Source organism: Gymnoscopelus braueri, assembly GCF_963280865.1.
Source record: "Gymnoscopelus braueri genome assembly, chromosome: 15".
Taxonomy (NCBI): domain Eukaryota; kingdom Metazoa; phylum Chordata; class Actinopteri; order Myctophiformes; family Myctophidae; genus Gymnoscopelus; species Gymnoscopelus braueri.
In genome coordinates, this window is record NC_137620.1 from 47,480,435 (window position 1) to 47,493,391 (window position 12,957).

Consider the following 12,957-nt stretch of genomic DNA (forward strand, 5'->3'; position numbering starts at 1 on the left):
TTTGCCTTACAGATATTCAAAACAAAGCAAGATTGGCAGATTTTGGAATAAGCCGACGACTTCCCCGAGGACAAACAACCCTACGTACAAGAGTTGGAGGAACCTCCTGCTGGAAGGCCAAGGAGATTTTGGAGAATTTTGGTGGACCTGTTAAACCCCCACATAAAACAAGCACTGATATCCAGGTTGTTGTTGTTTTTTTGTTTGTTTTTTTATTCTGCATGAGAACAATTTAATTAATGACAACAAGCATAACAATGTTCTTACTCATTCTCATGCACATTTAAGGTGGCTGGGATGTTGATATATTACATCCTTTCTGGAGGACATCATCCATTTGGTGAAGGCCCTCGGTGTGATGTCAACATTCTGGATGGAAAGCACAACCTGCACCATGTTCAGGATGTGGTCGCCAAGGATCTCATCGAGAGGATGATCAATGAAGACCCAGATGAAAGACCTACAGCTGAGGAATGCTTGGTTCATCCCTTCTTCTGGACATACAAAAAGTACTCATTATAATGTATATTATAATATTATAATGAGCATTAGGTGAGGACCAATTATATGAAGATAAGATATAATATTATAATGAGCATTAGGTGAGGACCAATTATATGAAGATAAGGTTGAAAATGGTTGAAGTGCTCCTTTAACGCCCCAGTTTCAACAATAGTGAAATTAGCCGATCTACAAGGTTGGCTAATTTCAGTTTCACAATATTTGGACAATTTTCACCTCTAATGTCGTGGCCAAAAATGGATGCCAGGTTATAAACAGTTAACATTTTAAGTTTTCTACCAACATGTTTTAAGAGTAAATGTTTTTGGTACAATATTCTTGTTTTGTAAATCATTCCAGGAGAGTTGATTTCCTGAAAAAGGTTGCAAATGAAAAGGAAATCGACAAGCACTTTGAAAACCCTGACCACCAGAACCTCATGGCGGTCCTGGACCAGTGTGCTGAGGAGGGACTGTTTGATGCATGGAAAGACACAATGAAGAACAAGGTAACTAAATCACCTGTGTCTTGGTCTGGTCAGGAGACGAGTTTTTTTTACGGATATTTTCTGTGAACGTTCCCCCAGAATAGGGATGCTGGGGTTCAAGTGGTTAAGTTGTGTGTTGTTTCCAGTTGCCTGTGGAGTTTGAGGAGATGGTGAAAAAGAGGAAGAGGTTTCCCTACCGTGACGATGGGTTTGGATTGCTGCGCTTCATACGCAATCTCCATGAGCACTAGTAAGATGATTTTGACTAAACATAACACAATCTGTTCCCCTTCATTTATAAGTACAATCTTATATTAAATTGACTTAAAGCGTCTATGACATCCAAAAATATACAAACATTTACATTATTTATTGTAATTCACAGTAGATATACAGTATGCAATATCTGCCGTCCCTCAATACGACAAAAAAGTAGTTGTTTTGTTAGCTGGCATTGAAATCGAAACAGCTAATCAGGCTAATCAGATTGGCAAATATGTTGATGCCGTCAAGCAGTGATCACTGCTTTGTGTGTTTACAGTGCTGAGGCTGCTGCTGACATTGACCTGATGGAGATGTTTCCTGGTCTCATCGTGAGTGTCTACAAATTTGTCAAAGACCAAGACTGGAACACAAGGATCACCCTGGAAGAGTTTTTTTAAATCTTGAGGAAGGGCTGACCTTCGATTGTAATTTTCATAATCGAGTTTTTTGGCAAAAAAACGATCAAACTTCGAATAATCGGCGGAGGCCGGGGGGGGGGGGGGGGGTAAAAAAATAAATAAAAATCGGGTCGCTAATCTGCCATGAGCGCGAGGCTGCGCTGGCCTGCGCTGTTGCCCTATCTCTGCAGTCTGCAGCCAGCTAAATTAATGCATTAGTACATGCATTGCTAGGTTGGATATGCTACTTGTCTTTGGATTAACCCCAAACATATAAATATAGTAGCAGACTAGCAGTAGGCTATATTTACAGGTAGTAAGAGACGAGTGAGAGACAAACGCATAACTGGACTTAATAAGCACCTTTTATTTATACAAATGTCTTTTCAAACACATCATGGTAAAACATATATACCATAGGCTACTGTACGAAAGTTTCACAGCTCTTAAACTTTTTAATTGTTGTTAGCTAAACCAAGTTCTTTGCTTTTTAGTAAACAAAAACACATGTTTCACAGTGTAACCGCGTCAATTGAGGTTATGAAAGCAGTGACGCACAATTAATTACGTACGACCCGCTCCGACATAAACATGAACTTTAAGTCAGGCATTACCTCTAGTTCCTTCATATATACAAACAAAAAATAAAAGGGTAGGCCTAACACTGTAAGTTTGGCTACCGCAAAGTGCACACACTGTCAAGTATCAGCATATAACGAACGGCATCGCTTAACTGAACAAAAAATGAACTCTAAAGCCATCATTTGATCGAGGCTTTATGAAAGCAGTAAAACACAAATAATTAGCTACTAAAACACAATAAAACAGTGTCGAAAAATGTAATCCTCCATCTCTAGGCCATCATTTGATCGAGGCTTTATGAAAGCAGTAAGCACAATGAATGAATTACCTACTGTCTAAAACAAAATAGAACAATGTCAACAACAAAAAATATTCCATCTAAGCCATCATTTGATCGAGGCTTTATGAAAGCACTCTATAATAACGAAATAGCTCTATAATAAATAAAATAAAATAAATTATAGACATAATGCCTTCATTTGAGGCTCAATCAATAGGCTTCTGTTGCCTACATTTTTACAAAAATAAAGACAGACACAATGAAGTTAAATAAAAGCAAGTTAAGGCTGGTGGACAAATAAGGAGTCTGACTACTCACTGCTGTGCTTTTGATTGAACTCGTTTTTGATTGTGTGCCAAAAAGACCAACGTGTCCACATTTTTTGGCAACAGGGAACTTCTAGTTTTGTTAACAATAAATCCCGCTTTCGAAAAGATGCGCTCCGAAGGGGTTGAAGTGGCAGGGATGCAGAGAAGACGCTTTGCTAGAGTTGCCAACTTGGGAAAGCGGTGCTGATTTAACCTCCACCATTTCAGTGGGCCGGTTTCCGCTTTGGATCTGTCTCTTAAAAAGTCAGTCAGTTCATCTTCTGCAGTGCCGCCACTGTGGGGTTCATCTTCATCGTCCATCAAGAGGAGTCGGTCAATGACGATATCTCGGTCCGTTTTAGCCCTCTTTGCTGGTGAAGCCGCGTCAATTTCTTCGTCCCCGTCACTCTCAGAAAAGGCAGCCTGGAGAGCCAGGCGCTCAGCCAGACGTGTCACCTCTGTGTGGACCTGTTGCTTTCCCAAGTCGGACAGCCACTTTAACTTCTTGTAGCGGGGGTCCATGGCTGCGCAGAGGACAGCAGCATCAGTTGGGTCTGAGATTCGCCACCTCCTATTAATTTCCTCCGACAGTTTACTTTTCAGAGCTTTTGTGGCGGGGCTGTCATCATCTTCCTCTGTCAGATATTCTCTTTTTAGATTAATCAGCATTGGTACTACTGCTGATAAGGACACATTTTCTTCCTTTGACAACAGCTCAGTCAGAGTGAGGAAGGGCTTCAAGATGGCTACAGTATCCTCTGCGATGGCCCACTGGGCGGTTGTCAGGTCCAGAGCTCGGTCCTCTCTTTTAGTGACGTCAGAAAGGACAGCCGAGATTGGCCACCGTTGCTCGCACAGACGCTGGAGCATTGAATACGTCGAGTTCCAGCGAGTTGCGACGTCTTGAATTAATTTGTGATCGACTGCTGTCTCGCCTGGCTGTGACCTCTGTTTAGCCTTTAACGCCGTAGTTGCTTTGGAACTCTTTTTGAAGTGGGACACGAGTCTCCTAGCATATCCCACGGTTCGGTTTACAGGGTCATGATGTTTTAGTGCGGCATTGATGCACAGCTGGAGCGTATGCCCCGCACAGCGCACCCCCCTGACATCACCCCAATCCGCCTCTGCTTTCAGTGTATTGAGACACAGAGTCATATTGGACGCATTGTCGCAAACAACTGCAACTCTCTTCTTTGCGGGTATGGCGTAAGCATCGGCTACGTCTCCAAGTCTCTGTGCAATGTTTACACCCGTGTGAGCCTCCTCCATGGCCCTAGTCTCCAACACGTAGTTTTTCATTTCCCAGTCGTTGTTTATCATGTGAGCTGTCACCGTCATGTATGCCTCCATGTGTAGACTGGTCCACATATCAGTTGTGAAACTGACAGCAGAGCACGTATCAATTTCGCCTTTAACCTGATCACGAATGTAACTGTGTTTTGCAGAAAGAGCATGAGAGATATTCTCTCGCTTGGGCAAAGTATACAGTGGCTCCAGTGATTTTATTAAGTGTTTAAATCCCTTCCCTTCCACAATGTTTATTGGTCTCATGTCCTCTGCGATGAACGAGACTAGTGCCTCAGTTATGACACCCTTCCTGTAAAAAAAAAATAAAAAATTTAAAAAACGGCCAATTACTCGATTTAAAAAAAAAAAGTTCGAAGCATGTGCCATCGAACGAAGCTTCGAATATTCGAGTTGTTTGGGTCAGCCCTAGGAAAATGTGTGAAGTGCTCCTTTGGCATCTGGTCACAGTATGTTGTTTCCTTAACATGATCTCGACACATGTGTTAATATGATGTCTGGGGATTCATCTCAGGGTCATTTCAAGGACTTGGTTTTTAATACTTGTAATGATGAAAATCATCTGCTTTAATGCGGACATTTTTTTTTCTTTTAATCAAGCAATAAATGGTTCTGCAAATTGTAAATATATAACGAGAATCAATTTCATTAATTCTGTAGCACCCTCCCCTTAGATACAAGCATTTTTTCTTCGTCTTTTCATCTCAACATAATGTTGCCTCCCGAATAACTAACAATTTAATCATTATTGCCTCATATCTGAGGCCAACATGCAGAAACATATTTCCAAGTGTTTCCAAGCAAATCAATTACGTGGGAAAAGGGTCTAACTTAATTTTCTTTGCTGATATAGAAGCAAATATTGCAAAGATGTAAAAAAAAAAGATATATATATATTAATAATGGTATTGAGATATCACAAGTTGCCTGAATTTTAGTAGACGAGAAACTCAGCTGTAAAGAACAAATCAGTCTCGTTTGTAACATAGAATCTAGATCGCTTGGTGTCATCAGAACTGTCTGCTTACATTATATTGGCCAAATAATAATCTGCGTTCAACCCAGATTCGGCTCAAACAAGGGGTTACATTTGTTCTACTGCTATGCCGCCAGAATGTGGAATGCTCTACCAACAGTCATAATAAAGTGTGACTCCTTACTCTCCTTCAAAACCCTCTAAAAGAGCTCTTACAGGCGGCTGCACATTGTAACTGGCCTAAATGTAAAATGTATAAGCATACCAGAAATGACCCCCAACCCCCAACTGTTTACTGTACATATATTTCTTTCTTATTACCACTCGTATATATATGATGTTTTTTGCATATTGCTGTGTATTATTGTTTGTCTTTAATGTCTTGATGAATTGAATACACAGGACCTTCATGGAAACAAGCTCGGAGGGCTTATCTGGGTTTAATCCTTTTAGCACCTTTTGTATAAATCTGTGCCACCATGCCTTGTTTTTTTGCGAACTATTAATAAAGTATTAAATGAATCAAAACACAGATGCTTTCCCAATAATATGAAATGATGGCTATAATCCACGTATTCACCTTATACCTGGCCACGCCCATGGTGTGGCCAGGTATAAAATCTATTGTAAGTTTTCTTCTTAAATTTCTTCCTAAGTGAATTCCTAAGAGTCGGGTCAGATTCATGAAACGTTCTTAACTCATTCACTGCCAAGGACACGTTTGACGTGTTTTGGTGTTTTCGGTGTTTTACGCTAGATGGCGCTCTTCGCTAATGTATGAGTCCATTTGACTCCCAGTGAAGCAGGAGATCACGTGATCGCAAAAACACAGGCTTCCTTGTTATTTGATTTAGAAAAACGCCCTTTTCTGGATTTCTCTGCATTTTTGATGAGCAGGGCCGGATTTAGGGTCGTGGATGCCTCTGGGGTCATTGACGAGGCCCCCCTACCACACAATGATAAACTATCCGAACTAGGAATTATGACACATGCATATTATTGGTATAATTTAAAGCACATGAGGAAAAAGCAAGGCTGTTTGTACACTGAGAACGACATGCAGGAAAAACTATAATATAGGCCAGGGCATTAATGACTTCTGGTTTTTGCAAGTCAACTTTTACACGTCTCATCCCATTGACACACAAAGGGGGACCAAACACAGACAGCTTGCTGTCCAACAATGAGCAACCTGTATTATATATGTCTCTGTAACATTAAAAAAAGTACAGTTAAGTGCAGAATGATTCAGGCCTGACTACAATATAATTAAGTGCAGCAGCATGTTTAGGTTACTGTCAACAACAACAACTACAAATACCACATGGCTTTTTGGCTACCTTAAATTGTTTGATAAATGTATCTGCACATGATGCACAATAGTGTACAACATTATAGCATGTGGGTCTGTCTTTATTTCTGACATAAATGTAGTCTAGTCCAGTGGTTCTCAACCTTTTCAGGCTGCGACCCCCCAAAATAATCATATTTGAACTGGGGACCCCTCAACAAAAATCATAATCATATATGAACTGGGGACCCACCAAAATAATCATATTTGATCTGGAGATCCACATATAAATATAGTGATATTATTTTTTCCCCCTGTTTTTTTTGTGTTGATATTTGAACTCTTGGTGCCACTATATAGGACTATGAATTGAATAACCTCAATGGAAACAAGACCGCAAGGACTTTTTTGAACAGACCTTTTAGACAAAGTATTTTAAATGTAATTGTGCTGTTTTACATTTTTGCCTAATAAAATATTCAATCAATCAATCAAACCCCCAAAATAATCATATTTGAACTGGGGACCCCCTACCCTGACAAGCACTTGGAATTGTAGGAGTTGAGGCATTACATTGGAGGCTGGTCAATCTACTTCTTTTGAATTTATTTACAACAAATACATACATTTTTATTTAATATATATATACATCTTAAAACAGCACCGTGAGTTGCATAGGGGTTGAGGGGTGGGAGTCAGTTATAATATATTTCAAAATTGCACATAGTCCAGTACTTGACATGCATGTATAGTCAGGGGATATTAGCAGAAAGATTTCCAATCTTGGAATAAATTCCTTACCAAAAAAAATCTTCACCAATGTGTTTGTAAAGGTGTCTAGTAACACATCTCACAAAGACTGAAATGCAGTTTCCCTAGGAGAATTTTTGACAGCTGCTGAAAGTTGGGGTACCCACCATTTCCCTGCATTTCCATGCAGGGCAAAAAAAATAAAAAAATTATTCTGTTTTAAGTAGCATGTGAGGGGTCAAACTATGGTGTTTTTATGATTCTGAATCCATTGCAAGCATTTGTTTTGCACCAAAACCACTCCTTGGGCTAAAAACAGCCCAATCTCAATGGGCTTTTTACACAAAAAGTATACCTGGACAAGGATGGCTATGGCCGTTTTTAGCCCAAGTAGTGGTTTTGGTGCAAAACAAATGCTTGCAATGGATTCAGAATCATACAAACACCCTAGTTTGACCCCTCACATGCTACTTAAAACAGAATTCTTCTGTCACCACTCGGAAATTTGGCCCTGCGTCCGCCATACAGACGCTTCAGAGCCAGAGGAGGCGTCTACAGTACCTTTATATGTCTATGTTACTGATCACATCTATAAGACATAGAGGTCAGAGGTCACAGAGAAGTGTTTTAACCTCTTAACAGCCGAACGCGCTAACCAATTGCGCCACGGGGGCTGTGCTGTGTATCCAAGAAGGGGGCGTGGCTTAAAAATCACATGACCTCCGTCAATCAACATCACAATTGATGTACTTTATTTAGTAAGACATGACACAACAGACGTAATGATTGTGACGTCACAAGTGTTGATAGTACATTTACTTAAGTACTAGAGATGCGCGGATCGCGGTTTTAGCCGCGGTTGCCGCAGCTAAACCGTGGTTTGGGTGGATTCGGGTCAATCAAATATAATTATTAATTAATATCGGATAAACCGCGGGTGAAATATTGCGGTAAATAAATTAATGACATCTAATATATCTATCCATAAAATAGCTAAATCTCTGTGTGCTTGAGTCTGTGTGAGTGTGTGTTATTTTGTGTCATTTGTAACGTAACTTGATTTTTCATCAGGCACAAGCCACCTACTAGACTCGCATTGTGCCCAGCGTTTCCAGTGTTTAGTTTTTGCGAGAGAAATAAGCAGCTTTGAAAGCAAGGAAGCAACGTCGCTTATAATAAGCAGACATGGCAACGCTTATCGAAAGGGTCCTTCCATTTTAAAACAATGGAGGCAAAGAAAGCAGCAGCTAAACTTGCCACAGTACGAGAGAAACTAAAAAGCGGTGAATTAAAAACAAAAAAGAAAGAAGGGAGTAAAAGTTTAGCATGGGACAAGTTCAGCGAAGTGGTTCATGCTGATGATTCGAGTGCTGGATATGTCGTTTGCAACAGTTGCGAGACGGTCTATGTTTTTGATAGCCACAAAACCGGCACATCAAACATGGTGCATCATGTGTGTGCTAAAGGGAAAAGCCAGACAAACACCTTAGCATCCTTCGTTCGTCGTGACAGCAAAGTTGTACCCCCAGATGTTAAATCGAGGTTGGTCAATGACTGTGTCGACTTGTGTTGCTTGGACATGCGGCCATTTGACATTGTCAGCGGCACAGGATTCACACAGTTGGCTCAGACGCTTGTCAACATTGGAGCTAAATATGGTGCTGTTGACGCGGGTTCCATCTTACCCCACCGGCAAACTGTGTGTGACAGGGCAAAGGATCAAGCTGCGAAAGATAAAGAGAAACTCTCTGAAGTCATCCAGAAAGTGATGGAAGACGGAGGACTTGCAGTGACCACAGATATGTGGACAGATGAGTTTAATCAGCGGGCTTATACGGTCCTTACATGTCACTATGTGGATGTGGATGAGAACAACGGGGAGTGGCACCTCGAGAGTCGGATTTTGACTACGGTTGATTTAGATCCTAACCTAAAAAAAACAGGCGATAATATCCGGGATCAAATCGACACTGTGTTGACAGGTTATGGCATACCAGCAGAGAAAATAGTTTTTGTCATCGACTCGGGTCCTAACGTTAAGGCTGCACTTAAACATTACCTGTGGCTCCCGTGCTCTGCTCACATTCTTAACACAGTGTTGAGACATACATTCTCTGAGAAGAATGCACCAGAACCGATCAGAGATGTAGTGCAAATGTTGGATAAGTGTAAAAGTCTTGTCACATATCTGAAGAAATCGGGGGCTGTTGCGTCTTTAGCCAATACTGTGATGCAAGAATGTGAAGTTCGCTGGAACAGCAAGATAAACATGTTTGAATCTGTCTTGAAACAGTACAGTGATATCAGGAAGCTTATGGAAAAAAAGGATCAGCTGCATCGAATGGAGGGCGTTTTCCAAGATCAAATGAAGCACTTGATCGACTTCCTCGCCGTTTTCAGAGCTGCCATTACCGATCTAGAAGGAGAGAAATACCCGACAATCCACACAGTGACACTCTGGTTTTTCAAGCTCAAGAAGCACTGCAAGCCCAGGTTTGGAGATCCACCATACATGGGCCTCCTCCGTGCTCGTGCAGCCACCCTGCTTCAGGAGAAGATGATCCTGACTACCACCCACAAGGTTGCCACGTTTCTGTCTCCCAGATTTAAATCTCTGAAGATGTTGCCTCCAGCGGACAGACAGGAGGTGATGAGACAAGTGCGCGGCCTTCTGCGTGAACCTAGTGGTACTGACACTGTCACCGACAGCGAGGAGGATGTAGGAGAAGGAGAAACCCTGGGCCCAGTGGCAGACAGCGAGCCATCAGCAGCAGCACAACAAGGTAAATAATACATTTAACATATTTTATTATTTTGGGAAGCGTGTAACATATCATGTTGCTGTGTGTATGATTGAAATAGATTAAATCATGCTGCCGTACCTCACGCGTAATTACGCACAGTGCCTTAATGAGCCTGTCCTGTTGTAGGTCTGCTGTCCGCTGTCTGCAAAAAAACAGAAGGTGGACTTGTTCTCCGAATGTGAAGACGAGACCCCCACAGACACAGATGAAGTGGATGAATACTGCTCCACAACATTTCAACTGACTGAGTCAGATGAAAACCTGCTTGCTTTCTGGGAGAAACAAGGCCGCTCATTCCCTCAGCTGCAGCGGCTTGCTAAGAGAATCCTTTGCGTTCCTGCAACAAGTGCTGCGAGTGAACGGTGTTTCAGTGCAGCAGGGCGCATAATAGAAGCGAGGCGTAATCGTCTCAATCCAGGCACAGTGGATGCTATCTTATTTTTGCACAGTGCGAAGAAGAAGGCAATGTCTGTTAATAAATAGACCACTATAGGCACAGGCACCAGTTTTGGTTTTAAGATGCGTCATAAGCTATAACGCTGAGCACTTTATATGCCCAATTTTGTCCATATTATTTTGTTAATGCTGGCCACTGGATTTTGTTTTGTGTGGGAAGTTGCAGTGACATTGGACATTTTATTTTTATTTTACTTTGGTGAATAATAGTCATTTTTGTTATTATATTACTTATGTTGGGCATCAGCCAAACGTTATTTTGTGTGTGATAATTGTAGCCTACTAGTCTAGGTTAAATTGTGTTCGATAAGCTGCAGTGACAGTGATGATAGCCTATTTCAGTATTGTCAGCCTGTGTTAAGGAAGGCTAGGCTATTATAATAGTTTTAAAAGCCATAACGGCTGGGCACTTTAATTAATGAAAGTCATGGCACTTGTGTGTTCGGGAAGTTGCAATGCCGTGCCGTGACATTATTTGTTTGAAGAAATATTATTTGAATATGCCAGTCTGTGTTTACTTGGGACGGCAGAATGACGTTGTTTCATTGTTTATTTTAGGCAAAGTTATTTGTGGAAAATATTCTGTTTTACGAGAAGCTGTAGGCCTACATTTAAAAAAAAATGCCAGCCTGTGTTTAGACATAGGCCTACGTCTGTTGTTGCGTTTTGATTGAACTAAATCACTTTGAATAAATAAACATGTGTTTATTTAAAACAGGAGTACTTCTGTGTAGTATAATAATCTCATGTGGCTATACGATAGAAATGGTTGTGAAAAGTGCGCAACATGATATTCATCGATCGGCCTGGATCTACTGTTAGTTCATGGCTGCTCTAGTCTACTGTGTTCTTCTAAGCAAAATGTTTAAATTCATACAGCGGCTAGCAAACGAAGGCTAGGCGAACAAAGGCAAGAGGCGACTTTGTCAAAGCCCGACTTCGTCAATGAACGAGAAGCAGTATCATTGATTAGTGCCATATATAGTAGTGCGATAGATGTAGTAGTGTAGAATGTGTATAGGAAGCGTTAGACGGAGCCCGGCGGTCCACAACATGCAGACAAATAACTTTGTTTGGCAACGGACAACCTCACCTGATAAGTACGAACCCCAGCAGAGCCCTGGAGAAACAAGAATGGATTATTTGTCCCGTTTAACGTCTTTGTTGGCTCCAGGACCCACGTTCTCATACAGAACACCACTGCAAGAGGAAATCTGGCCGATGACGTCACAGGGGTTTCCCCACCAACATCGTCAACGAGAGGATTTCCTCATGCGCAACATGGACTCGAGACAAACGCAAGGTTTTTCTCAGAGGGAAGCACAGGAATACGGTGATTTTTCCACTGTTTTTCCTATCTCCTGGCACCACCGCATGGCGTCGACGCGGGACAACAGATTCACCCCTCCCCCACCCCCCCTCCTCCTCCACCACCACCACCACCACCACCAGTCGATACCAGGACAACAACAAAGTGTCCCACCGAGAGGAATGCTGGGAAACTGAGTCCTTTTCCCTGTTTTTCCAACGGGCGCTGGAGGTCAACTACAAGGTTTTCCTCTGTGGGATAGGCGTGGAAACAGAGATTATTTTCTCCCTGAGTTTCCCATTTCCCCCAAAAGTCCATCCCCTCCCCCACCCCCCTCCCCCACTGCCCTGCTGCAAACACAAAGCCCCCACCCCCCTCCCCCGATCACACCTCCACCTGCCCCACCCACCTTTGAAGCTACAGGGACAAAACAGCTTAAGGAACCTGACTTTTTCCAGACTGAACACGATTTTCTCCAAAAAAGGCCTACACATCATTCACCTAAATGTGAATAGCCTCAAAAACCCCACAAAGATGTCTGAACTAAGATCCATGTTTGGAAATGGCAAGGTAGGGGTTCTCTCTTTTTCAGAGACAAAACTGGATGACACAGTAGACGATTCTGAAATTGAGATTATAGGCTACAATGTCATTAGGAAAGACAGAACTCTTTGTGGAGGAGGGGTATGCATTTATGTGAGATCTGACATCATTTTCAATGTGTACCCAAAATTGGAGAACAACTCCACGGAATCGGTCTGGATAAAAATCACCTATCCTCACGCTAAACCCCTGATAATTGGCGCAATCTACAGGCCCCCAGGTCAAAATGAGTTTTATGATTTATTAGAGGAGCACATGGCAATCATTGGAAATTCGGAATTGATTTTGATTGGCGACTACAATACGGATGTACTCCGGAAAGACGCCGCTATATTTAAATCTTTCAGTAAATTCTGTGACATGCATAGCCTCACCCAAATGATAAAAAATATCACAAGGGTAGGCCCCACTTCTCAGACCATCATTGACCTCATTTTGACATCAGACCAGTCGAGGATTCCTTTAAGTGGGGTCATTGAATGCAGTCTAAGCGACCATAACATCATTTTCTGCACGCGTAAGCTTCACAGATCTGTAGTTGATTGTCATAGCACGGTCAGCTGCAGAGCTATGAAAACTTACTCATCAGAAGCTCTCACAACAGCTCTTGAGAAAGTGGATTGGTCAAATGTACTCGGTGGCT

The 12,957-nt window shown here is 41.8% G+C and overlaps 1 protein-coding gene across 1 annotated transcript; it reads left to right on the forward strand.

The window, feature by feature from the left end:
- Window positions 1–297: 297 nt before the first annotated feature.
- On the forward strand, window positions 298–1,650 carry LOC308101606 (uncharacterized protein; the record flags this gene model as incomplete). The annotated part of the gene is made up of 4 exons (XM_080451026.1): window positions 298–509; window positions 862–1,009; window positions 1,135–1,238; window positions 1,530–1,650. The coding sequence occupies 4 exons, from the start codon at window positions 298–300 to the stop codon at window positions 1,648–1,650; spliced, it is 585 nt and encodes a 194-aa protein (XP_080307152.1).
- Between the last annotated feature and the right edge of the window lie 11,307 nt (window positions 1,651–12,957).